Below are 26,571 nucleotides of genomic sequence, written 5' to 3' on the forward strand. Positions count from 1 at the left end.
ACAGTTTAATTATTAGAATTCATACAAGAAAAATATTACCGAACACATACAAAAAATGAGTGAGGTTTATTTATAACAGTAATGAACTAATGTAAAGCAAAAAAAGAATTAGTTCTAAATAAGGTGGTTTTTATTCTTGGCAAGAACAAGAATCAGCACCCCGTTCATTAAGCTCACACTGATGAAATATTAATACTAAAAATCTGCTGTGATCCTCTTATTTATAAGAGTAAACTGAATTTTAAGACACCAGATTATCTTACAGAGCTAAGTATGTTTATGAATCAAGAGAATTTATTAAAAGTAATATTTTATATTAAAATCTGTTTTAAATATTTATAACATGACAATAAATACCTTTTATCCAAACACTCACAGTTACTCTTAGATAACAAGAAAAAGTGAACTCCCACAACAAAGAGCAAATAATTAAAAATTCTTAGCCATTATTTTCAAACGCAAGGATAAGAAAACATATTTTGATGAGATAACATTTTTTCCAAGTAATTAAAATGATATAACATTTTTCATTGCCAGACTGGTAGAAAGAAAGAGAAGGATAAAGGCAATGCCCAGTTCTGTCTGAGGTATGGGAAAAATGGCAGCATGGGGGCAGTCTGAAACAGCACAGGCACGCTAAAGAACATGGCTACAGACAGCAGAAACCTTACGTTGTTGGCAGGGAATGTTCATGTTCTTGGAACCAACCAGCTTATTTTCAGACATAAGCAGGCAAGTGCTATATGAATGTTCACTGTAGCAATGTGGATAGTAACCAAATTGTAGAATCATAAAGAGGAGACTAGTAAGATCAATTATGGTACATCCATAAAACGGAATACTATGTTTACATTAAAAGATGATGTGTATGAACTGAATTAGAAGAAATGCTTATATTAATGAGAGGAGCAGGTTTTAGATACTGATCATGAATAACATGCTCCCATCTTTGTTTAAAGCCTATTTATACATACTACATTCAAGTTTGGAAATATGTATGCCAAAATGCCAATAGTTGATTCCTTTTGGGTTGCAGATTATGGCTTTTTTTAAAAGCTCATTTGTATTTTTGAGTTTTTTTCAAAATGACCATCAATTACTTATATAAACATAAGGTGAAACACGTTTAAAATATGTGTTTTAAGAAACAGCCCCATTAGTAAGCAGCTGGACACCCTGTCGCTTCTCTTCTCTCCAATGCGCAGCTCTCTCTGTGTGTCTCCCTCCTCTGTCCTTTGAGTCTACCACTCTTCCGTGGGCGGGCTGGTTGTGTCACCATGTTTAAATTTTCAAAAGTAGAACTGCAGTTTTCTTAAATCTAGATGCTTCAGCACTGATCAGAAAGGTTCATAATTGTCACATCATTTTATAAACCACACAATAAAATATCAATTCTGTGAGAAGACAAATCAATATCTATTTCTATAAAGAGTGGAAATCTTTCTTCTGTGGAAGGCACCTGGCTCACTGAAGACATCTGATGGGCACATGTTGATAAAGGAGTCTACAAGCACAGCTTTTCTTAGAAAGTGACATACAAAATGTTCAATTTATATTTTGAAAATCAATGGAAACAAAAAGTTGTTAAATAAAACAGCATATACAAATTATAATTTTGTTTTTTAGTGTGTTCAATTAAAAGAGAGTAAAAGAAATAAAGAAATTAAAAACCCGTTAATAAAATTTAAAGAGACCCAAGTGACTGCACAAGAGGGAAAGACATTTAGGGAAAAGAAAGGGAGAAAAACGGGAAAGAAAAACAGAAAAGGGACAACAAGCAATGCCTGGCCCTGCCTACCCAGCTCCATCAGCTGCTGTGTTCTTTGCAGAGTGGTCTGCCTTACCGAATCCCAAAGTTACCTCCGAGATTTTCACCCTCCCGACACCAACTCAGTTGTGCTCCCAGTCAGTATCTTCATTAATTGAGGATTTGGCCCTGAACACCCCTCTTCCAATTTCAATCTCAGATCTCAAAGTTTGGAAAGCCCCCTTCTGGGCCTCCATGTGACAGAAAATCCCCTGCTAATCTAGGCTACTGACCCTCAACCTTCCTCTTGCCCTACCATGACACATGAGAGCCGCCATCACCACCAATGTCACTGTCACCAGCGCCCCCTCTCTATTTCCCATTCCACTGCCTGATGGCACTGTAGGAAATTCCTCCCCCGCCTAAAATACTGCTTCAACCCACAGAGCTGAGTCAATAACTCCCTATAAAACATCCGGATGTTACCAAGTGAACTTTTATAAGATTCTGTCTGTTGAGGACCACGGAAACAGACCAATACTTCTTGACTAGACTGAGATGAACTAAAGACAGGATCCAGCTTGCGGTGAGGTTTTTCCTTACTATTAAAGGGTAGTAGTTCATAATTTTTTTTATGAGAAGAAACTTACTGTGAGAGTTCAGCAGTTTCTTCATCATATATTTTTTTTCTCTCAGACAGTTCATCAGGCAGATACTTCACTATTAATTCTTCCAACAGCTGTGTGACACAGTACCTCCTATCTGCTAGATACTAAAAGACAATATTATTTTACATTCCAGCAGTGGTTTTCCTACAGTATAAAACAGGCAACACAGTTAACTGATATATTAAAGCCTTTATTACATACTTATACCATCAATTCTGGATTAATTAGTGAGGGGAACATTACAATGGATGATGCTAAGCAAAAAAACCTGTCTGAGGCTTTGCACAAGAGCAGTAAAGATAGTTGGCTGCAACCTGAACCAAGCCCTGTACAGAAGAACTGCTTCCTGCTGTGACCACAGCTTCTCTATTAGCCGCAGAGGGCCCTGCCCTGCCGTCTTCCACAACAGAGGCCCTTTTCCACCCGACAGCTCACGGGCACTAAACTATCATTTTAACTGAGATACAAAAAGGGGATAAGGAATAAATAAAATAACAAATTTGCCTTATTTAAGAAAAGCAAAACATCTGTTTTGTTCCCAGTTTCAGACACAGTCTCTAGATAAATTTTCTTTCAGATTTTTCTTCCATTGTCACCCACTACTGAGTAGAGGAGCGGACCTCAACTCTGTCCTTGAGTGACCCAAGGAAGGTGCGTTTCTTGGGACACTATCACTCAGACCCTTATCAAGATATTGCTTTTCCTATATGGTCCATCCACCCCAGCTCTATATAAAATCTTACATTTGTGCTGACCCCTAAATACTCTGAAAAAGTACTATCCTCATGCATTTTTGTGTTATTCTCTATTCCAACTTACAAAAGCCATCTCTCTCACTCCTGCTTATGCAAAACATATCTATCCTTCAAGGTCTGACTCCAATTTTACCTTTTTCACAAACTCTTCCTTAATTATTTTTTTCTCTCCCAAGAACCCATATTTTACTGTTTTTACCACATAGTAGGCATTGTAGCGTGTAGTATATGTACACGGATATATTACATCTCTGCAGTTAAACTAAAAATTGCTTAGGGTAGGGCCAGGGACATAGTCAGGATGTATGCACAGAACTTTGTACAAAGAAAATGCCCAATACATATTTATTTCATAAAATTAGTGAGGAAAACCTCCTGGGAAACTATCACAAGATAAGCCATCCTTGAAACTGCAGTCAGTAAAAGCAAGGGTTTTGTCATTATCCAATGAAGAGTAGATGGGGAAATGCGAGAGGTTGGGAAATTGGTGGTGGTTTTCAAAGTTTAGCATGAATCACGGCTTGTTAAAATACAGACTACTGAGCCCTACGCCAGGGTCTCTGAGCATCTGGGGTGGGGTCCAAGAATCTATGTTTCTAACAAGTTGTCAGGTGACAGATGCTGCTGGTCAGGGGAGCATGGGGAGAGGTGGCCTTGGGCAGGTAGTATATACACAGATACTAAGTGTTTATCACAAAATCAATCAAATTAGCTATCATAAAAGCAATTCCATTATAATTTTCTATTAAGTTAATAAAGATGTTTAAACATCTAGGGAAATACAGCCACTCTTACATTACTGATAAAAATCTCAATAAATGTAACATTTCTGGGGATGAGGCAATCCAACAATTGGTTTTAAGGGCTTTATAAATATATGGCTTTTGATCCAATAATTCACCTCCCAAAAATTTAACCTAAGGAAATGGTTATTGCCTTATTTAAGAAAAGCAAAACATCTGTTTTGTTGCCAATTTCAGATACAGTCTGTAGATAATTTTTCTTTCAAATTTTTCTTCCATTGTCACCCACTACTGAGTAGAGGAGCAGACCTCAACTCTGTCCTTGAGTGACAGATATATAATATCTGTCATAATATCTTCGATTACATAAAGATGCATAAAATCATTCATTTTAAATGATGTTGGCAAAAGCATAGTATATAAAAAAGAGAACAAGAAACCTTATATATCCAACAACAAAGAAATGTTAAATCACTGGACTGTTATGCTGCTATAAAAACCATGTATCTAAAATAGATGGAAATGGAAAAATGAGCAAAATAAAATGACAAGTAGGAAAAATGTAAAACTGAACAGCATACCAATTTCTTTTAAAGTATATGTATTTTGAATTTACAAATTATATTATGCAGGGTATCTTCAAAGTTGGAAACAGGATATTCCTAAATAGTATGTTAGTTATACTTTCAAAAAATATGCTTAGTATATATTTTTCAATCTCCAGACATTTTTTAAAGAGGGAATATCCCTAATCAAAGCAATAGATCTAATATTATGCCAAAAACCGCAATTACTTTTGCACCAACCTAACAGTTAATCTGGAAAAACAAGCATCATAGTTATCCTGGGGGATATTTAAATAAAGTCTGGAAAAATAGCATGTTTACAGTACTTCATCTAAAAACATTGAGCATATTAGCTAAAAATGTAACTAACAAGCTCTTTTAAGAATAAATTTATCTGATGTTTCCTGACTTTGAGAAAATTCTAAATATGCTTTTGTTTTACATATCAGCTTGTTATATATGTAAGACACATATCAAATGTAATAACAGACATGCTATTATGACATGCGTACTGAGTTGTTTTCTATACAGGAAATACTGTATGTATATTCATAATGGTTTTATGAATTTTTCAACTCATATTTGGAAGATACTTTTTTTTAAGCAATCCTGTCAATCATCAGAGACAGAATCACTTTCCCCAATCAATGCTACAAACTGCAATTGCCTCTCAGAATCATAGGCTTTAGCCTGACAGTAGGTGATATGCAGTCACTCAAGCATGATTAAGAGGGTGCTCTCGTCTCACCAATTAGAGAAGACATCCACTGAGATCTAGCTACTTTCCTATCACAGGTTATTAGCACTGATCACTGACTCTACAAGAAGGGGAATAGGAAGCTGTACCTCCCTCTCTTCTTTCCAATCTACCACTTTTCTAGAGCTGCATTGCCCAATGTCGCAGCCATTAGTCACATGTGCCTACTTAAATTTAAGTTAATAAAATGTAAATATAGTTCCTCAGTGACACTAACCATATTTAAAAGCTTAATAGGCAAACATGGCTAATGGCTAATATATCAGACAGCAAAGATATGGAACATTTCCATCAATGCAGAAAATTCTATTGAACAAAGTTGTTCTAGATGTTAAGGAAGCTGAAACAGTCCTCACACCTGGCTTATTATTGAGGGTTGGAGGCAGGGCAATAGGGTTTCCCCAATATAGTCATCACCAAAATTGAACTTATCCCTGACCAGATAACTAACCATACTCACTTTTGTTTAAAAAAAAAAAAATTAAGTACAATGGGGTTGGTCTTCAGCATCTGTCTTCTTTCCCCCCATCCTCTTCAACCTCACTTTTCTCCAACATTAGCATATGGGTAATAAAACATTATCCTTGTTAGTCACTCAGAATATAGAATGTAATTCTGAACGTGATCATCACTATTTCTATGGCTGAACAGAAATTAAACCATGCTGCCAAACTTGAGACCAACAAACAGACACATATACTAATATTTACCTCTTTTAAGCTTTCTTTGCAAAGAGGACAATATGGTGCATGATCTAAACAACGCTCAAGACAATTCTTACAGAACGAATGTCCGCAAGGGGTTGTTACTGGCTCAAAAAACAACCTGAAATCAACCAAGATACATGTTAGTTTTCACATTAAACTATCCACTGAAAAGCTTGTACTACTTTAGAACCATAACACTAATCTCTATTTAAAGGAGGAAGAAGGAGGGCCCAGCAGGCAGGAGAGGAGGGAAGGGGCAGTGATAAGTGTAATCATACCCTACAGAATGTTTTAAAAGTTCTCCATCAACAAAGGCCTCCTGCCAAAGGCCTAGAGCCAAGGGCCTAGAGCTGTCCTGACTAACGCAACAGCCCCTGGACACCATGGCTACCAATCACTTGAAATGTGGCTAGTACAAGCTGATATGTGCAGTGAATGTAAAATACATACCAGATTTCAAAGACTTTCTGCAAAATAAATAATGTAAAATACATCATTAAAAATCATTAGTTAGCTTTTGTATAGCCTTTAGATTCCCATTTTAATATCAACTTAAAAATGATTCCTTAATAGGTTTATAAGAGCCTTATGATATAAAACTCATAAAAAGAATGATCTAATAAATAATGCAGTTGAATCCTAATGTTAGGCTTAATATTAAATGTACTATTCAAACATTACAGAACAACTAGTTTTACTTATTTTCTGAAACATGATAGTTTTGAATTTGCTAGAAATAGATTTAGAGGTACTTTAGGGACTGTTTAGTATAATCCCCTCACTTTACAGATGAAGAAACCAAGGCTCAGAATTACGATTTGCTCAGGAATGTAACTGCTACCAGCCTAGTGTGACCAGCACTAGGCCTCCTGACCCCGTATGAATCTTTTGATCCTACACAATTCATGTAAATGAGAAATGTTACTTCAAAACATTTAGTCTTTTAGAATTATAGCATTCTGAATAATGGAAATCCTTATCTTTATGTTACTTTAAAAAGACTTTATGGTTAATACACATTAATAAGATAGGATCATATACATAAAATACTAATTAGAATTCATACCCAAATTTAACACCATGGAGATAGGTAAGTTTCAATAATAATATCATCTATTACTTTCTTAGTACTTTACAATTTCCCAGATTCCTTTTATACTGAAGCCATGTGATTCTCACAACAATGAGATGTAGGCCACGCAAAGCTTGACCCCAGTTTCTAAATTAGGAAACCTGAGGTTCAGAGATTCAGTTATTTGCCCAAGGCATGAAAGGTAAACCCAGGACTAAAATTCATGTCTTTTGATTTTTATTCCAGCATTGTTACTTTACATTGTCTATTATTACCTTTATCTACATGGTATTTTATGTATACTAACATAAAATATTCATCTTCTATAAAGTTTTATATGCTTACCTCATGCAGAGAGAACACTCGAAATCTGAGACATCGATTAATTCTTCTGGAATATCACCATAAGCTAAGGAAAACAAACAGACTTCATTGGGAGTTTCTATTAAAACAAAGACATGGAGTTTTCTTCCTTAGGAAAAACTTTAAAGACTATTCTGACTAAATAAATTCATTTTATACAAGTGTAGAGCAAAATTTTTACCTCCTTGTTTTTTCAGCTTATTTCTTCCATCTTCATTTACAATCACATCCTGTTCTAAAAGAGACAACTTTCTTTTCAGCAGAACACCTTTTTCTTGAACTGACAGAACAGGTTCTGAGGACACTCTTTTTAAACAGTCCTCTCTGGCAGGCATTTCTGTTGAATTTATAGACTGTGCTGACTGAGCACGGTTTAAGCTTCCTTTGACAGGCTCTGAAGTGACCTCTGGTATTTCTTCACTCTACAAAAATACAATAAACAAAGGTAACTGTATTTCTTTACTATCCTTTATTCCTCTCACCAAGAATCAAACTGAAATGAAATTTCAATGCCTTATAATGCTCATTTTAATGTTCATTTAATAGCACTAACTTGATTCCAACACTGTGACAAGTAAATGATTTTTGCCAGCACAGTTGGCCCTCCGTATCCACAGGCTCTGCATCCGTGGGTTCATCCAACTGGGGATAGAAAATATTCTAAAAAAAAGCCTGAACATATATCGACTTTTTTCTTGTCATTATTCCCTAGACAATACAGTATAACAACTATTTACATAGTATTTACATTGTATTAGGTATTATAAGTAACCTAGAGATGATTTAAGTATACAGGAGGATGTGCATAAGTTATATGCAAATACTGTGCCATTTTACTAACATATCAGGGACTTGAGCATCCTTGGGTTTAGTATCTGTGAGGGGTCCTGGAACCAATCTCCCACAGATACAAGGGATGACTGTACTTACACAGCCCTAGAAATCAAGGTGACTTATGTTGTAATGAAGTTTAAAAGTAGTTATGCTATAACACAGCTGTTACTACCCTAAGGAAACATAAATGCAATGTTCTATACATATTTTTAAAGAACTAAAAGTTTTCTTTCACGTGACCTAAAATTGTGATTCATTAGCAAATATTTTACATAAAAGATTTTAGTGTAAAATAAAGGCTATGGAAAAAATTCTACTAAGATAACTAACCAGGTTAAAAGTACTTAAGTAGGTGCTAGTACTTGAAACTAGGAAAGTGAAGCTCTTAACTCGTAAAGAAATGGATACGCTAAACTCATGATAACCTTGTCTCACCCCGTACCTGCTTTGGGCTAGGTTCATTGAGAGACTGAGACTCTTCCATCACTGAAGGAAAATCAAAAGGTCTGTTTTTAGTACACGGTAATGAACTCCAGGAAGATTCCTTCAGGCCTTCTTTTAAGTTTTCAGGTAATAATAAATCACATAAAATCTGTAAGAGAAATATTAAAAGTAGTAGAAAATATAAAATATTTGCTTAAGGATAATTTTGTATAAATTTACCTAATAAAGAATATTTAGAAAGTTTGTAGCAGACATTTTTTTTAATGAGCAGGAGGGGAACAAGGTAAACAACACTGTAAGTTCAAAAGTCTTGCAAAATTAGGTGTGCCTCATGGGGTCAAATCACCCGCAAACAAATGATTCAAAACTTTGAAAGGAAAGCATGGGAGTATTAAGACTCAGGATAAAGGCTGATCTTTCAACACAAAGACTATAAAAAGATCTTAAAAGACATATTAAATATTTATCTCTGAATCTTAGTGAGCCCTATCCTATCAAAATAGTTCATGGTTCACCTCAATATATATTTACGAAGTTGGCCTTGGGGCACTTATGTGAACTAAACTTGGACTTCTAACTACAAAACTACAAAATTCCCTGTACTTACACTCAATTTAATTTCTCACTGAATAACTAACCTGTGTGGGCAGTTACTGCTGCCCAATCCTTGGTTAGGAGCACCCCATGGCAGCTTCCCTATAATAGCGAGGAAATAAGCTGGGAGACAGCTGGAGAATCAAATTTCTGGGGGCTTACCTCAGGAATATGCCTAAAACTCCAACAGAAACAGGTTAAGATAGGGGAAGAACATGGCTAGAATAAAATCAAAGGGATTCTGATAATTTTTGGTGGTCAAACAATCTGTATTTATAGGTACAGCACATATTAAAGTCTAAATTGGAGGTTTGGTTTTTCAGCTGTTATCTTTCAAACACACAAAAATCAGAATAAATCACAAATCATTCATGGAAATATAAACAATGTAGATAAAAGCACGTATCTTTGGTAGGTGCTCAAACACTCCATTTAATAAGCAAACATTTAAAAATCTGTATATACACATTTACATTTCCTCTGTTTTAAAAAATATATTAAACACACATCCACCCTAGAACCCAGCAATTCCACTAAGTTTTTGCCAAAGGGATGTAAAAACATATGTCCACAAAATGACTTGTACAAGAATACTCATAGCAGCTTAGTTTATATCAGGAAAAAATACTGGAAACAATCCAAATGAAAATCACTACTAACTGAAAACCACATATTCCATTATGTTCATATAATGGAATACTTAAAAAACAATAAAAAATAACTAGATGTATCTAAAAAATATGTTCAGCAAAAAAAAAAAAAAAAAAAACCCAGACACAAAACAGTATATATTGTATGATTCCATTCCAATGAAGTTCTAGAATAAGCAACACTACTCTACAGTGACAAAAATCTGAACAGTAGTTGCCTCTAGGAGCAGGGGATGGAGGATTTACTGGAAAGGAGATGAAGGTACTTTCTAGGGTGATGGAAATATTCTCTGTTTTGATTGGGATGCTGTTACACAGGTACATACATTTTTCAAAACTCACTGAAGTGTAAAATCCATGCATTTCATTATATGTAAATTATACCACAACTTAGAAAAAGTATATTGGAGAAAAACAAAATATTCTAAAGCATTATTTGTTTTGCATCTACCTGATCCTATTAACCAGCAAACAAATAGTTACAGAAATAGAAGGATGTCTGGCAGCATGCAAAATGCAGAAACACATGCTCTTAAAATTAAAGTTTGCAGTCTTACCAAGAAGATAACACTAATGAACATTGAACAGTCAGAAAACAGACAATAGTAAACATTTTCTTCTTAAATCAGTGGGCTAGAATGTATATGCAAACAAACCTCATAGAGGCTATACCAATGCCAGCTGGATTCTTAAGGGGGCTGAGATCTGAGAATAATCTCAAAGTTCTCATGCTTCAGGGTACATAAACATCTCCTGGGATGCTTCTTAAATGACTGCTCCAATTTTAGAGATTCTGAATCAAAGACTTGTAGTTGGTGGGCCCAGGACTCTTTAGGTTTAACATGATCCCCACATGACTCTGACAAAAAGCCACACTCTAAGAAACACTGATAAATAACGTGGCATGTTTTGAGTATGTGCAGGAGAGCATCATGACTGGGACCCTGAATTTGTATTAGCATAGATTTTCTCAAAGAATTTTTCGAAGATATTCTGTGAATAAGTCTTGCAAGAGCTGAGTGCTATTTTATTTCATGCTGGCATATCAAAAGCTATGAAACGTTCTGGAGAAACCTAATTAACTTGGCTTAACCCAATGCTTCCCAAAGTCACTTCATCAGACAGCTCCCTTCCTTCCCCCATCTCCTATTTTTAAAAATTAATTACTAACACACCACAAATAGAACAAAGTATGGAAAGTGACATATGGAGTATTGAAAAAAATAAGGCAAAACAAGTGGACTGAGCAATACTATTGGCAATCCTGCGGAGTAAGCAAAGGTTAGACCTGAAGTAAAAGGCAAAAGGCAGGTCAGTAAGGCTTCTGAGCAGGAACATCGTGATAGTAATGCTTAATTAAGGACCATCAGTCTGGCTCAGATTGAAGAAACTATTAGAATACTAACCAAAGAAATGCATTGAAATATCTGTGAATGAAATGTTTCGATTTCACTAAGAACTCAATATAATACGTACATGAACCTGAAAACCACTCAAATTATCACATTTGTTCCTAAGTTAGATTTATTTACTACTTATGTTCTTATTCCAACTTTTATTAGCTTTTTTTTTTTTAAACCTGTCTCTTAGCCCTACCATGAACTGTAATTGTTGGTAAACTGATTACCTTTTGTACTTGCAGCTTTGCAGGTGCAAAATCTTCATCAAGGGCTAAGCACTGAAGAAAGAGTTGTAAGGCATCACCTAAAAAACCGGCATCGCAGAGTACTTTTCCTTTCCTGAAGTAGACCTTCAATAAAAGCACATATATAAAACCTTTGTGGTAAGAACTGTTTTTTAAAAAATCATTATCAAGTAAAGAAAAACAATAGTCTGCTCAGCAGTGCTGATTTTGGGCTGGGTGCGGTAGCTCACGCCTGTAATCCCAGCACTTTGGGAGGCTGACAAAAGTGGGTCATTTGAGTTCAGGAGTTCGAAACCAGTCCGGTCAACATGGTGAAACTCTGCCTCTACTAAAAATACAAACATTAGCCAGGCGTGGTGGCATGCACCTGTAATCCCAGCTACCTGGGAGGCTAAGGCACGAAAATCACTTGAACATGGGAGGTGGAGGTTGCAGTGAGCTGAGATCATACCAATGCACTCCAGCCTGGGTGACGGAGTAAGACTCTGTCTCAAACAAACAAAAAAAGGAAATGCAGATTTTGAAATTCTGAAAAATTGAGGTCAAAGCATTTTAAAGGCATACCTACACACCACCCTGGAGAAGCACTAACAGGGGAACTGAGGCCCAGACAATGACTTTTTCACCAAAGTTCCACACCAAGTCAGAGCTTGGCAGGATCAGAAATACCATGTCCCCACACTTTAAGGAAATTACTGATTTAAATATTATTGATTTAATAAGAACTGTTTGAGGGAAAAGGAAATTATACGTAAAATTATACTGACTTTAAGAATCCATCAAAATTAAAGAAATATTAAAATGTGAAAAAAATTTTGCCTTAGATTTAGGGCAGTACGGTAAATTTCTTCCAAGTTATTAGGAATGTATAATTGCCCATGCAATTTTTTAAGAAAGTACTTATAGACACTTCTCATAAATCCCTTATTTTGTCTTTCACTTTTCTCCTTCATAATGTGAGTTCAGCAAACTCTATGACAAAAATTAGAGTCCTACTAATTATCACTGATAAACCCAAAATTCAGTCTGTGGGTTGGTCCACCAACAAAGTATTAACTGGTAAGCTTTAAACGTTCCTTGCTTATGTGATTAGAATGAAAGAGATTCTTAGTATTAAATAATATCAGAGGAGCCTAAAGAACTAGTTCTAGCCAAACAGTTTTTTAGCTACCACTTTAATGGCTGAAGAAAACCTTTCTGATTACATCACTTCTGTGGCAAATCCAAAAGACTCCTTTTCAATAGTTTTAAAGCCATGCACACTGACCACTGCCCTCTTATTCTGAATACATTTGCTTTGTACTAACCAGTCATGCCATCATGAGATTTCGTATCATTTCTCTAATTAATTTATACTTTTTAGAGCAGCCTTACTACACTGTCCTCAAAGACACAGTTTTGAATGGAGGAAAAAAGTTACTTAAAAGAGTAACTTATATCTTAAAGAACACATTTGGACTAATTTGCCTTGACAATTTGATAAAAAGGAGAATCTGTAAACTGATTGTATGTTATACACATTCCTAAGTCTTTTTAAAAGCCACATGGGCAAGGCAACTTCCTTTGTCCCTATCTTCTGAATTAAATCACTGCCTAATCATCTAGTTACCATATAATACCTCAAAAAGTTTCCAACTTTAAGAACCTATTCTCTTTCCATTAATAAATCTCATTCAATGAAGTCCAGTTTGTATCCATCTTCACAATATGGCAAGTTGTATTTCTTTGCAGACATTTTGTATAATAAAGTCTTTTTTTTCCTGTACCATGAATTGTTTGTTCCTTATTTATGAAAGAAAAGTCTCTTATAATTTAAAAAATTGTGAGATGATACTCATCCACTCAAAATATTGAACCTAGATTTTTTTTGAGACAGGGTCTGACACCAAGGCTGGAATGCAGTGGCACTTCAGTGGCACAACCTCAATCTCCAGGGCTCCAGTGACCTTCCCACTTCAGCCTCTCGAGTAGTTGGGACTACAGGCACAAACAACCATGCCAGGCTCATTTTTGTGTTTTTTGTAGAGATGGGGTTTCACCATGTTGCCCAAGCTGGTCTCAAACTCCTGGGCTCAAGCAATCCGTCCAACTCAGCCTCCCAAAGTGCTAGGATTATGGAAATGAGCCATTGCACCTAGGTGAACCTATATTTCTAGAGCACTAGGTATTTTATTTGGAGTCAACCATCTACTTTGTTAAAATTCCTAACTGTGAATGAATGCATGTCCCTTATAGTTGAAATTTTACAATTTATGCAAACATAAAACAGTAATTTTACCTCAGGCCAATCTGGAAGTTGAAAAAGAACTGCATTTAAATCTTCTATGGCTGCTTTAAACTCTTGGAGACCAGCATATGATTCCGCTCTGTAAATTTTTACAATCAAGTCACTGGGCTCTGAAATAAATATTTTATAAGGATATGATTATTTTAAAAAGATTATTACATAATCCACAAAATATGATCATACCAGATTAAGAAATGACTTAGTGATTCCAGGGTTAATAATCACCAAACTAAAGTCTATAAGCCAAAGGCAGTATAGGCACAACCCATTTTACGTGTTGAATCCTATCTAGAAGTTGTATCAAATCATTGTAAGTAGATCATTTTAGTGGAGCAAACTGTTTTCCAGAATATTGTAAATACTTTTATAATATGAATAATCACTCCTAAGAAAACTTTTTTTTTTAACAAAGGGTAGTCTATAAAGATTTTAAAGACATATTTCTTAGATGTTTAGATTTGCCTTTTTATAGTAAATCTTATATTTTTACCCTACTTTCTAAATCCTCATTTATAAAAATAGCCATACGTGTAACTATTACATGTGGAATTCCCACAGTGACAAGGGACTGATAAAGGCTCAATCTTATGAGCGTACACAGTAGTCTTGATTCTGGAGGAAATGGGTTAATAAGAGTCAGCTTTTAAGAGATCGAATTTTAATTCCTGCCATTAGCAAAAACAGTATTGGCCCAATTCAAAATATATTTAATTTAAAATACTCCTGAGAAAAAACGCTTTGTGATTCATTTCACTATCATCCACATCTGTACTTAAGAAGCCAATTATTATCCTATGGCATTCAGAATTTCAGACACTTAGCTGGTTCACTGATATTACTGCAATCAATTACTACAGGTATACAGATTCTAAAACTGTGTCCAAGCAAGAAATTAATTTATAATATAGCAACGAATCACATTAACTTGACTCTTACTTTAAAGCTATCTTTGAGATCTTTAAAAGCATAAAGTATTCATTGTAAGATGGGCATAAAGACCTTAATGCCTCTAAATAAAATTTAATAAAATTTATCAATAGCTGCCGGGTTTACTCTAGTTTTTAGATGATTGCTTTTCTATTGAAAACTCTCACTTGAGCAATTAATTTAGGAAGGCCTCTTTCAGTTGCTGGTGCCTGAGAACTGGGATTACAATGTTCCCAGAATTTTATATCAATGAAAACATTTAAAGAATAAAATTAATATTTTATAAAAATGTTTTACTTGTTAAAAAAAGACATGTCTAGAATATTGTGTCTTGTGCTTCTTAAAGCAATGAAAAATTATCTCTGAACAAAATGCATAAGAATTAAAAGTTCAATATGATTAATCAATCAAGAATTAAGAGTTCCTAGCACAAACCTAGACCCTGTAGGTATTCAAAAATGTTTTACATTATTCCTGTTTTTGAGGAGCTTATAATCTAGCTAGAAAATTTTACTGTCAAACAGCATCATGCAATACTGACTTGTCAAGTACAACTGGAGTTGAGAAAACAGAGCAGCGTATGGCAAAATAGTCTAAGAACAAGTAGTAAAAGCATCAGCATCAAAAACTCCAGGCTATAAAAGACTAGGCTCTGAAAGTGCAGTTTTCCACCCACAGCTGGGGTGCTTCCAATAGCATCCTTGAGACAGACTCCGCTCTAGTACCTCCAGCGAGGAGTTCACTACTGCAACAAGCAGCCCATTCTTGGATTTTTATTTTTTTTAATTTCCATTTTTTCTTATACATCAAGTTCTCACTCCTTTATATTTGATGACATGCACGTTCAGAACTGTTGAATATTTCCCCTTTTATCCATGCCTTCACTGCTCAATCACCTTTATACAGTTTCTTTACGGCAGCAGTGAAAGAAGTGACTCAGAAGACCCGTCTTTGAAAAAACAAACTATAAAATGTATCCACTCTGACCAAAGCAAAAAAAGACATATTCCTTCCCCTCTCCACACAGAAAAATTCGGGATATTGAGATCCCCCTAAAGGAGGTCCTAAAAAGTCAGTATATGTTGGGGTAAGAAGAGAAGATGCATGCCCTAAGTAGAGATAAAAAGAGCCAGATTTTAAAACTCTTGTTCCCTAACTCCTTGTGTAATGCTCTTATTGAGAATTTCCAATGTTAACGGATTATTATGAATGATTATTTTTTTGAAGGAAAAAAAAAAAAAAGAACCACCCCATCAGGTGAGTTCAAACTTCCAATACTTTTAAAAAAAGATTAGGACCATCACACTTACTGATCTCAAATTCTTAAGCGCCAAGTGCGCTAAATGAGCCCCTCTGAAAAGCATACACAAGGTCTGCCTTCCACGTAAACTTTCAAGAAAGACAACAAAATGGCTATCAGTCCTGACTGTATCATTAACTTAAGTTTGAAAGAGTCAACAAGTATTTACTGTATGCTCTCTACGTGACCTTGAGGACACTACAGACGAGTCACCTCACTGCACACGCCATCAGGGAAGATGCTGGTGCTCACTCCATTACTGCAGGTATCTGTAGTGCCCAGCAAGTGCCTGGCATATTACGTACTTTCCATTTTTGAAATCGACAAAATTTCAAAAGTTGTCAAAATTTTGACAACATTGACAAAATCCAAAGACAACATGGTTTGGGTTAATTGTATTGAATATGACTGTGGTACTTAACTCTGTGACCTTATTCTAAATCACTTAATATCTCTGGTCTTGTACCCTTATCTACCAGAAGCAGGGACAGATGTGCTAGTCGTCATGATTTAATTAACTCCCTGATCTTTATCTTTAGTCCTGATTTTTCACCTTAACTTCAGATTCATCAAATTTCCAACTGCCTGCCATACTTTTTCTAAACTCAGCATTCTTCACCAAAAAAGCATTTTTCATTGTATTCTCTATTATTGACACCACTAACTTCCCAAATCAGAATCAACTTTGTAAATGTCACTTCCTATGATATTCCTCAAATCTCCCCCTTTCCAATCCTATTTCTAGTAACCCTGGGTTAGGCTCCCCAAATCTCTCTCTAATACTACTGCAATAGCTTGCTCACTGATCTCCCTGCCTTCAGTTCTACTCTACCTACATCCTTACCATTCACAAGGTAAAACAGGTATTATTTAGTACAAGTTCCTCCATGCCTGGCTCCTGTCCATCTCTCCAGCCTTAATTATCATTATGAACCTTCCCACTCACTCAAAGTCCCAACCATACCTAACTACCCCCACTGCCCCATGCATACCATTCTATTTCATGCCTCCTTTCTGTGCTGAGCTCCTCCCTTATCATACCATTCTTTATCTTGATAACTTTTTATCATCCAGCAAGACAGCTCACCAGTCTCCTCCCAAGATGCTTTGCTTTGGGTCTCCTCCACAATTTATGATAACCACTAAGAGCATGATCTGGCTCCTCCACCCACTCACTGTGACTTGGGGTAAATTACAAGTAATCTCTGTACTTTAATTTCCTTAGCTTTAATATTCCGGGGCTTTTAAAACATTATTAACACCACTATGTGCTGTTCTAAATGATTTACAATCTTCAGGACAATTCTACATGGATCTAGGATTGTCCACATTTTTATAGAAAACAGTGAAGAGTATATGCAGCTTGCCCATGATCATACAGCTAGTAATTGGTGGATTCGAGATTCTAACTCAGGAAGCCAGCTCCAGAGTTCTAGCTGTTTACCTCCATGCTATTAACATGTTGGTAACAGTCTCTACCCCAAGGCTTACTCTAGAGAGTAAGTTAATGGGTGCAAAGTACTTAAACAGGGCTTGGTACATTGAAAGCATGGCGTGTTTGCTATTATGATTCTGTGCCTTCATCGTATATATACATTATTTATTAAAGTAATTTAATTCAAAGATTTTTGAACTCCCTCATTTCCTGCCTTTTATCCTCAGATCCTGGCTTTGATAAATGTTTCCTGAATTAGAGAAAATTCATTAAAATTTGATTCCTTAAGCTCAATTCATGTTCCCATTTTCTCTTCTTTTATACCCAGTATTATCTGTAAGTCATTCGGCAAGTAAAAAGATTTAAATAAGACTCTGCTCCACCGTCTGAGGAATCTCGTCTTCGGCTGTCCAAAGCATTTATTTCACGGGTTGAACAGAGAGTTTTGTATTCTAGAGTCATGGTTTCCTATCTTTGTTCCAATCCTTAGAGATCCATGGTTAGTAACAGGTCTTAAAGTTGTTTCTTTAGTTCACCTTCAAGAAAGTTTTTTTTCAAATCACAAAAGCTTAAAAAATATTTATTCATAAAATTTGAAAAATATAGAAATAAGAGGTAAAAACTATCTTTTTCCCATCACAAAGAAATAGCCAGTGTTGGTATTAACAAAAGAAAAAATTACCACAAATTTAAGGTTCGAATTGATTTTTATTTGTGATTCTAGAAATGGGCAACAGCTCATTCTATAAAATGGGTCTTCTAATGAGCTAAGCAGAGGAGGTTCGCCTTCTAGGCAGAAAAGGTTTAAAGAAAGCAGAAATAAGGGACAAAAAGTAGATTGGTTGTTTTAAAGCTGAAAACTTTCTTTACAGGTTAAAACAGAGAGGACTTCCTTATTTCACTAACTCAGGTTGACTGAAATCTCTCTCTCTTTTTTTTTTTAAACTGGCTCATTTCAGTTCAAATTCAAAGTTCAGTTTGATTATGTGGCACTCAGCACAAGGGCCTCCATTCTAATTCTGTCTGGTCTGCTGGTGCCTAGTGCAGGTCAGTCTAAAAGAAACGGCCTCCCACACATTTTTGTTCTTTATGTGTAAAGTACATTTTTAACACGTAGTTTTATAAAATATACTATATATGCTGTTTATAATCTGCTTTTTTCTTCCATGAAATACTAGTCCACATGATTTTTAATAGTTGCAAAATATCCTACTATATATACAACCTATTTAAAAATTTCCTACTCTGCAATTAAGTTACTTCCAACTTTTGGCAGTATAAAAAGTATAACAAATGTCTATCTTTATGTACCTGCTTGCCTTTTTAGTTATTTGCTATACAGTATGTAGAAAGTTATTTATTGCCTGTACTTTATTTATTTGAGAAAAGATCTAAGATCTCACTCTGTAGCCCAGGCTGGAGTGCAGTGGCATTATCATGGCTCACCGCAGCCTTGACCTCCTATGCTCAATAGATCCTCCAGCCTCAGTAGCTGGGACTCCAGGTGCATGCCTCCACACCTGGCTCATTTTTAAATTTTTTGTACAGATAGGGTACCACTATGTTGCCCAGGCTGGTCTCAAACTCTTGGGCTCAAGTGGTCCTCCCTCCTTGGCCTCCCAAAGTTTTGGCATTATATGCATGAGCCACCATGCTGGGCCTAGAAAGTTATAAAGATATACAACATTTCCAACACATTCTGCCAACCCTTCTTTTATAAAGACTTTATTTTATACTCCCACAAGCTGTGTTTTTTCTCTTTGCTAGAAATACATAAATTAAAAATAGCATCGTAATTTTAACAACCTCCATTTCTTCATTAAGTTTGACCTTTAAAACTTTGTGTTTATTCAGTATTTGGAATGTGTATAAAGTTCTCTATTCATATTCCTTTTCTCATTTTTCTGAGTGTCTTTTTCTGAGATTTATATATCAAGCTATCGAAATTTTCAAAGGCTAACCAGAATATCAATTTTTTTTTTTTTTTGCTTCTATTGCTTCATTATGTTCAGTATAGTAGGACTTGGTTACCAGGGTTGAGCTCAAAGCTGCCAATTGATAAGCTGTTGATCATTGATTAAGAATGTTCAGGAGTAGGAGTTTGGGATAGTAAGATCAACAACACTAGATTCAGAAATTGGGTTCAGATCCCCTTTCGGTAGTTTAACTCTTTGAACTCTCCTCACCTATAACATGCTTACCTCTAAAACACCTACATTTTATAACTGCTGTGAGGATTGAATAAGATAATGCATGTTAAACAGTTAACACCAAACCTAAGACATACATGCTCCATCTATAATAATTGTTGATAACATTCCAAAATATCTCAAAGTGATGAAGATATTAGATTAACCCTTGATACAAGATACAGAAGAGTATTTTCTACCTTGTCTTTTACCCACATAAATGGTAGCCTAGATAAGAAACATCTTTAGGGATCAGGAGAGCAGACTGGACAACAGACAGCACAAAGGTGGGTCAAGGGGAGGGGAAGCAAAAGACCTTACCAAAGGGAAAGAAAAAACCAAACAGAAGCTTCCATCTTGCATTTTAGAGTTCCCTGAAGTCATTCAACTTCAATAATAGAACAATTCCAATTCTGAGAAATACCTTTGGAAAGAGGCAGAACACTATACAAATTCCTTTAAAATTTTACTCGAGATTTTCCAAGCCTCTTAGAAATATTCCAACAAACAGAAAAATGATTCTGAATAAACAAAAAGTTAATATATAAATAACTAGAAATCTAAGATAATTCAGTTTTGGTAAATTCTGCATTTGATGAATGAAAAACCTTTAAAAAACAAATTATTCCTTTGAAATGGGACACTTCAATCAGTTTTTTTATCATTTATATCAGTAGCCATTACAGTTGATCTTTTTAGTAACCCTGAGGCACTAAGAAAAAAACATCCTTAAAGTACCTTATGAATCAAAGAAAATAATTAGAGATACAGTCTTGGTTAAGTAGAAGCCAATTAAGCAGTAAACCCCATTTTCTAGGGATTTTCAATTTGCTGCAATTACAAAAGAAACAAAAAATACAAACTCTACAAGGACAGGGAGTTTATTTTACTTTTTATATTGCTAGCACCTAAAACAATGCCTGGTATATAGTAGCTACTCAATAAAAATTTGTTGAATAGTAAGAATATTTTAGATTTATGTTTTGCGTGCTAATTTTTAAATAAACTTTGTGTTTTGAATCAATATGCACATATTTGGGTTCTGCTTTTGGTTTTAACTTGGTCACTTACTTCCCTTAAGAAAGTCACCTAAAATTCTTGGAACTTTTCTTAAATCTGTGAATTAGGGATATTAATACTTGCCCTCCTATCTCACATAAGTTTGTGTATGGATCAATTACGATAATAGAAATGAAAATAATTGTGAACTATAATCACCATACAGACATCAGTGTTTACTGTTTCAAGTCCTCTGCACAATAAGTAAGGACATAAATAAGTTAACAAGAGCTTCCCTTTACCCGAGGGGGATACGTTCCAAGACCCCAACGGATGCCTGCAACTTCGGATAGTACCAAGCCCTATATATACTATGATACCTGTGATAAACTTTAATTTATAAATTAGGTGTAGTAAGACATTAGCAACAATAACTGATGATAAAATACAACAATGTAACAATATGCTGTGATAAAAGGTACATGAAAGTGGTCTCTCAAAATATTTTATCATACTGTACCATGTGGGTAACCGAAACCACAAATAAGGGGAAACTACTGTATTGTTTAAATTCAAATTTCTTCATTTTAACCTAGTTGAGTTACTAAAGATAATAAAAACCCTCTACATTTTCTTTAAATGTATTCAGTATTTACCTATAATTTGATCTTCTGATAGCTAAAGCTTTTAAGTATCTATAGTTTATTGATGAATGTTAAACTGCTAGTTAACATGTGTAAACTAAAATCGGGATGTAATCGTTACTCTCCACCAAGTGATAGAACAGAACAGGATGTAAAATTGCAAGGTTCAGATTCCACTTTCAGCAAAATCCCCTTCTAGCCGTAACACACTTCTACATTTTAAAAATATTTAATTAATATTTACTGGGCATTTACTCTGTGTGAGGCACTATTTAAAGCACTTAGCATGTTTTGACTCATTTGATTCTCACAACACCCTATGAGGTAGAGACTATTCTCATTTTTCAGATAAGGAAACCAAAACACAGATAGGTTAGGCAACGTGCACAAGGTCGGAGAGAGGCGAGGGCTGCGTCAGGATTGGAACCCAGGTGTCAGCTTCCAGCATGCAGAGCTTTAATCACTAAGCCACACTGCATGTCTATCCATAGGTGCCTCAGTTTCCCTCTGAATATAATATTACAGTACTCCATAGAATTCTCTGTGAAGATCAAATGATATTAATATAAATAATGTAAAAATACTGGGTAACAGTCAAGGATCATATTTTTATTTTTATGTTTTTTTTTTGAGACTGACTCTTGCTCTGTTGCCCAGGCTGGAGTGCAGTGGTGTGGTCTCAGCTCACTGCAACCTCCACTTTCCGGGTTCAAGCAATTCTGCCTCAGCGTCTGGAGTAGCGGGAACTACAGGCATGCACCACCACGCCTGGCTAACTTTTTGTATTTCTAGTAGATACGGGGTTTCACCATGTTGGCCAGGCTGTTCTCGAACTCCTGGCCTGACGTGATCCGCCCGCCTTGGTCTCCCAAAGTGCTGGGATTACAGGTTTGAGCCACCATGCCTGGTCAAGGATTACAGAATTAATATTAAAGACAAAATTTTCCTTACCCAAATATTTTAAAACAAAATATCACCCCCCACCTTACAACCTTTATTATTTTTTTTTCACCTGTACAAACTGTAAATTATACTGTTCTGTTGTCTTCCTCTGGGGGAGAGGTGAACACACGAAGGAGATAAGTCAGCGTAAAAAAACATTAAACACAAAAGGCAGGCAGCATGGCTTAGTGGGATCATTTCAATAGGCTCAAGCACAGAGATTCAGTGCAGGAAAAACTTTACATAATATCCTTGAATACTAAAAAGACAGAAAGTTATGAAACATCTGAGAGTTAATACCAAAAGATCAATGGTTTAAATGTTATCTAAATATATTTCAATTCAACAGAAACTTATGTAATCTAAATGGGAAACTTCTGATTTTGGCAAAGGTTTTCAAGCTTTCTTTTGCTGCTGGCAGAGATAAGTTTGGATGTGTGTGGGCTAACTGCAGACTAGATTTTTTCTAGTTAATAGTATTTACTTGTTTCATTATAAGAATTATACGAAGAAATTATAGTGAAGATCTTTTTTCATTATCAACAATAATGACAAGATCATAAATAACTACAACCGTACAGTTATATAAATACATGTCAAATGCCTAGCTTGCCAATTCCAAAGAAGTTAAAGCCTAAGGATTGTACAAACAGCTTATGACTGTACTAGTTAACATTTTGATTTACACCCATAAATTGTGAGACACTTATAAATCGGCCCTTTACCAACTCTAATTGGTTAGCTCTGAGATTTTTTTCCTGTTACTTCACATTAAGAATTCAAAAGATTAAAAAACTTATCCTCATTAGTGCCATTCAGACATTTTCAAGCATGGAATTAATGATTCTTGAAAGAACTAAAAATGAGGAAAAAATAAGCTAATGCAGTGAAAGTCAGAAGACTTGGGTTCTATTCCTGCAAAAGTAGAATGAAGTTGCTAAGTGGGCAAAATCCGCATGTGCAATCTACGCAACTTGAAAAAAGGAGAGATTACATCTTTCAGAGCCTTTTCCTGTTAAACATAATATCCTCGATCCAAGAACCAGAATCTCTGTTAACTAAAATATTATTGGTCACAGAATGTTAAGCTAGACCTCAATTAGCAAAAGGGCTCACTGTTCTTCCATGGACCAGGACCTGGATTCTTGTGAAACCCCTAATTCAAGGTCAGATCACTAAATCAGTAGTACTGTCCATAAGGTTCAGCCTCAGTGACCAAAAAAACTTGCTTGGATATGTATACTAAACATGTGCTATAAGGCAGGATGAACCCTAGACCAACGTTTAGGAGAAGCGGAAGACACAGCACTGCCTCTCTACCAGTTAACAGTGTGACGGTGTGCAAGTCTTCACTGCCTGGCATCTGCTTCCTCGCTTTAAAAATCACACCATGGTCAGTTACTAGGTGGTCTGTACAACTGAGTCCAGTTTCTCTTCTCTTTATTCACCCAGAGAGGCAGAGTCACGTGTATCAGAATTATGTATTCCAAATACTTTTCTTTTGTTCTGAGCCTATCTTTCTATTTTATACCTGCCTACTCCTCACGAAGGCACTGAAAGAATACAAAAATTTCCGGGGTTTGTGCTTCGAACTCTAAAGATACTAAACAACGCAAGATCTTGACATTAGTTCAATATGACTAAGCACTTGGGACAAAAGATGACCCGAAAGATGATCCTTTCAGTTACACAGTCTATAAATTTACCTGTAATACCTAAAGTCAGTTGCTATTCTAGATGTCTGTTTTCTTGGGGATTATTCCCCTATCATTTCATGCCAATGGATAGACACTAAGATCTTGAAATACGCGTAACACAAGGTTTATCAACAGTGGCACTTGGGGCCTGATAATTCTTTGTTGTGGGAATCCTGCTGTGCCTAGTAGGATGTCTGAGCAGCACCCCGGCCTCTCCCACTAGATGTCGGTACCAGCACCACCCCCACAAGAGGTGGCAACCAAAAATCTCTCCAAATATTGTTCTAAATAATGCCCCCTGAGAGAGGGGAGATAAAAATCCCCCTGGTAGAGAACTACTGATTTATATAGAACAACTCTTCCTTTTACATAAGAGAAGCTTGAAACTGCCCCCTTTCAGCGCCTAAAACCACCTTAAGAAGAAAGTGCTAACCTAGGTTAGGAGGCCGAGGCTGCTTCTTGGAGACTAAGAAATGCACTCAAGACCTACAAGGCCTTTCCCCACAGCCTGATCCTAAGTGGAAAGGCCAAGAGAAGCGTGGCAGAGAACTCTGGATCAGGGAGCCCCTCTCATCTTTACCATAAACTAGGTGCACTGCAAAGTACATAGGAAATAAGCATGATCTGAAACAGGCCAGCTGAAACTTTCAAGAAGAACCAGTTCAGGCACTTCCAGGTAGCAAGGGACCACCCGGGGCAGCTCCGCCCCAAGCCCCAAGCCCCAAGCCCCAAGCCCGGCGGCCTGCAGGGCCTCCCGAGGCCGGGCGACCGCGCGGAGCTCCCGCCACGCCCACCGGACGTCACCCGTTACACAACGCCCCCCGCCCCCAGCTTATGCAATTCTGCCCTCCCGCGGTTCCCAATGGTCCCGGTGACTTTTGTGGGTGAGGAAGGGAGACGCCGCCTGCCCGGCCTAGTTGCCCTCGCGGGGGATTCTCTCCCCGCCCCAGCAGTCGTTTCCTCGTGGCGGGCCCGGCCCGAGAGCCAATTCCCGGAAAGCGCGCGGCAGGAAGCGAGCGGCCGCTCGGGATAGCCCAGCTACCACCCATCCCGCGCCGGGGCGGCCTCGGTCCAGGTCACCCACTCCGCGCCGGGAGCGCGCGCCCGACAGCCAGGCCGCGGCCGAGGGAACCCCGCGCCGAGCGCCCCTCCCCGCGCCGCGTCACAGTCGGCTCCCAGGGCGATCCCCATTGTGACCGAAGCACCCCGGGGCGCCGCCCCCTCCCACACCCCCCAGCACCCCGAGACCCGACACGCCAGCGGCCCAGCGGCCCCGGGGAAGCAGAGGAGACTCTCGGGGCGCAGACAAGCTCCGGGTCCCCGGCCCTCGGGGCCAGGAGGGTGCGGTCGGCCCGGCCCCGCCGCATCCCCGCGCGGTCACCTGCTCGCAGCGCCTCGCAGGCGGCGGCCAGGGCCTCCCGGTAGCGCCCCTGGTGCAGTAGCTCCCCGAGCCTGCCGGCCGCCCGGGCCCGCTCGCGCTGGCCCGGAAACCACTTCTCGGCCAGGTGGTTGAGGACGACGCTGGTTCTGAAGTCTGAAGCGGCGATGGCGGCGGCCAGAGGCGGCGGCCGCGGGGCGGTCCCTTCAGCATCAGTGGCACTGGCGGTGGCGGGCGGCAGCCGGTCCCGGCAGAGGCGGCAGCGGGCGCGGAGTTCCCTCCGCAGGCAGCGGCGGCAGTAGCTGTGGCCACAGGGCACGGTCACCGGCTCGCTCAGGAAGCCCCGGCAGCCCAGGCATCTGAGGAGCCCGCCGGCGCCGCCGTCAGCGCCTGCAACCGGGGCCGCGCTCCAGCCCAGCCCGTGGCGGAGCCGGTAGTTGAACACCAGGCAGTCCACCAGGGCGCCCAGGCACTCGGGCCTGGCCGGGGCCCCGCGGCGCAGTGCCGCCGCGAACGCCTCCAGCGCGCCCTTCAGGTGGCCGCCCAGCGCCAGCAGCTCCCCGCGGCGGAGCAGCAGCTCCCAGCGCTCCGACTCCGCGGCCGCGCGCTCCAGCCGATGGCCGCTGCCGCCGCCCACTTCCCAGAACCGGCCTCGGCCCTGCGGCGCTGGGGCCATCTCCCGACTCCCTCCTGGGGAGCTCCTCGCCACCGCCGGAGAGGACATGGCCCGCGGAGGGCTGCGCCGCCGCCGCCCGCCGCCACGGTCCCGGAGCCTCCCGGGCGCGCGGCTCCGCACGCGGCCCGCGAGCAGGGGGGCGTGGCGCGCGGACACGGCGGGGCTGCGCGCGCCCGGGAAGCCCCGAGGGCGGGGCCTGGCGAGGGCGGGGCCGGGCTCGGCGACGGCGCCCGGGACTCCCCCACGCCGCCCGCGGCCGCGCTCCCGAGGAGCCCAGCGCTGGGCCCCGCCCCTTCCGAGCCCCCTCCGGGTGGGGGACGCAGGTCGGATGATTCCTCCGTCGGAGATCTAATTGGCTTCTCCGGAAAGGAGGGCTCGGCTCGTGACGGAACAAAGCCCGAAGGAGCCCGGAGCTTCAGTCCCCGCTTGCCTGTCCGCCAACGCCGCCACCTGCGGTGGCCCTCTCCCCTGCCGGGGGTTGGGGGACGCTCCCCTGCCGCGCGGGACTCAGGGTCACCACCCCTCCCCCGACGCCCCCGCCCAGGCCGGACC

General features: G+C 38.8%; 1 protein-coding gene and 1 long non-coding RNA gene across 2 annotated transcripts in view; both read right to left on the reverse strand.

Annotated features, from left to right (window-relative positions):
- Positions 1 to 26,174, reverse strand: part of LONRF1 (LON peptidase N-terminal domain and ring finger 1) — a 33,622-nt gene extending 7,448 nt beyond the window's left edge. The window contains exons 1-8 of the mRNA XM_004046677.5: positions 25,347 to 26,174; positions 13,824 to 13,942; positions 11,528 to 11,650; positions 8,655 to 8,804; positions 7,560 to 7,800; positions 7,361 to 7,424; positions 5,947 to 6,061; positions 2,398 to 2,519 (exon numbers count right to left, since the gene is read on the reverse strand). Coding sequence (XP_004046725.3) covers positions 2,398 to 2,519; positions 5,947 to 6,061; positions 7,361 to 7,424; positions 7,560 to 7,800; positions 8,655 to 8,804; positions 11,528 to 11,650; positions 13,824 to 13,942; positions 25,347 to 26,067 — 1,655 coding nt within the window. The 5' untranslated portion in view covers positions 26,068 to 26,174. The remainder of the gene's footprint in view (positions 1 to 2,397; positions 2,520 to 5,946; positions 6,062 to 7,360; positions 7,425 to 7,559; positions 7,801 to 8,654; positions 8,805 to 11,527; positions 11,651 to 13,823; positions 13,943 to 25,346) is intronic.
- LOC129524382 (uncharacterized) lies at positions 21,915 to 25,335 on the reverse strand. Its single transcript, XR_008668138.2, has 2 exons — positions 22,339 to 25,335; positions 21,915 to 22,230 (listed from the first exon to the last, which is right to left on the reverse strand). It is a non-coding gene; the product is annotated as an uncharacterized lncRNA (long non-coding RNA).
- Positions 26,175 to 26,571: the final 397 nt, after the last annotated feature.

The sequence above is a fragment of the Gorilla gorilla genome, chromosome 7, assembly GCF_029281585.2.
Source record: "Gorilla gorilla gorilla isolate KB3781 chromosome 7, NHGRI_mGorGor1-v2.1_pri, whole genome shotgun sequence".
Lineage (NCBI taxonomy): Eukaryota > Metazoa > Chordata > Mammalia > Primates > Hominidae > Gorilla > Gorilla gorilla.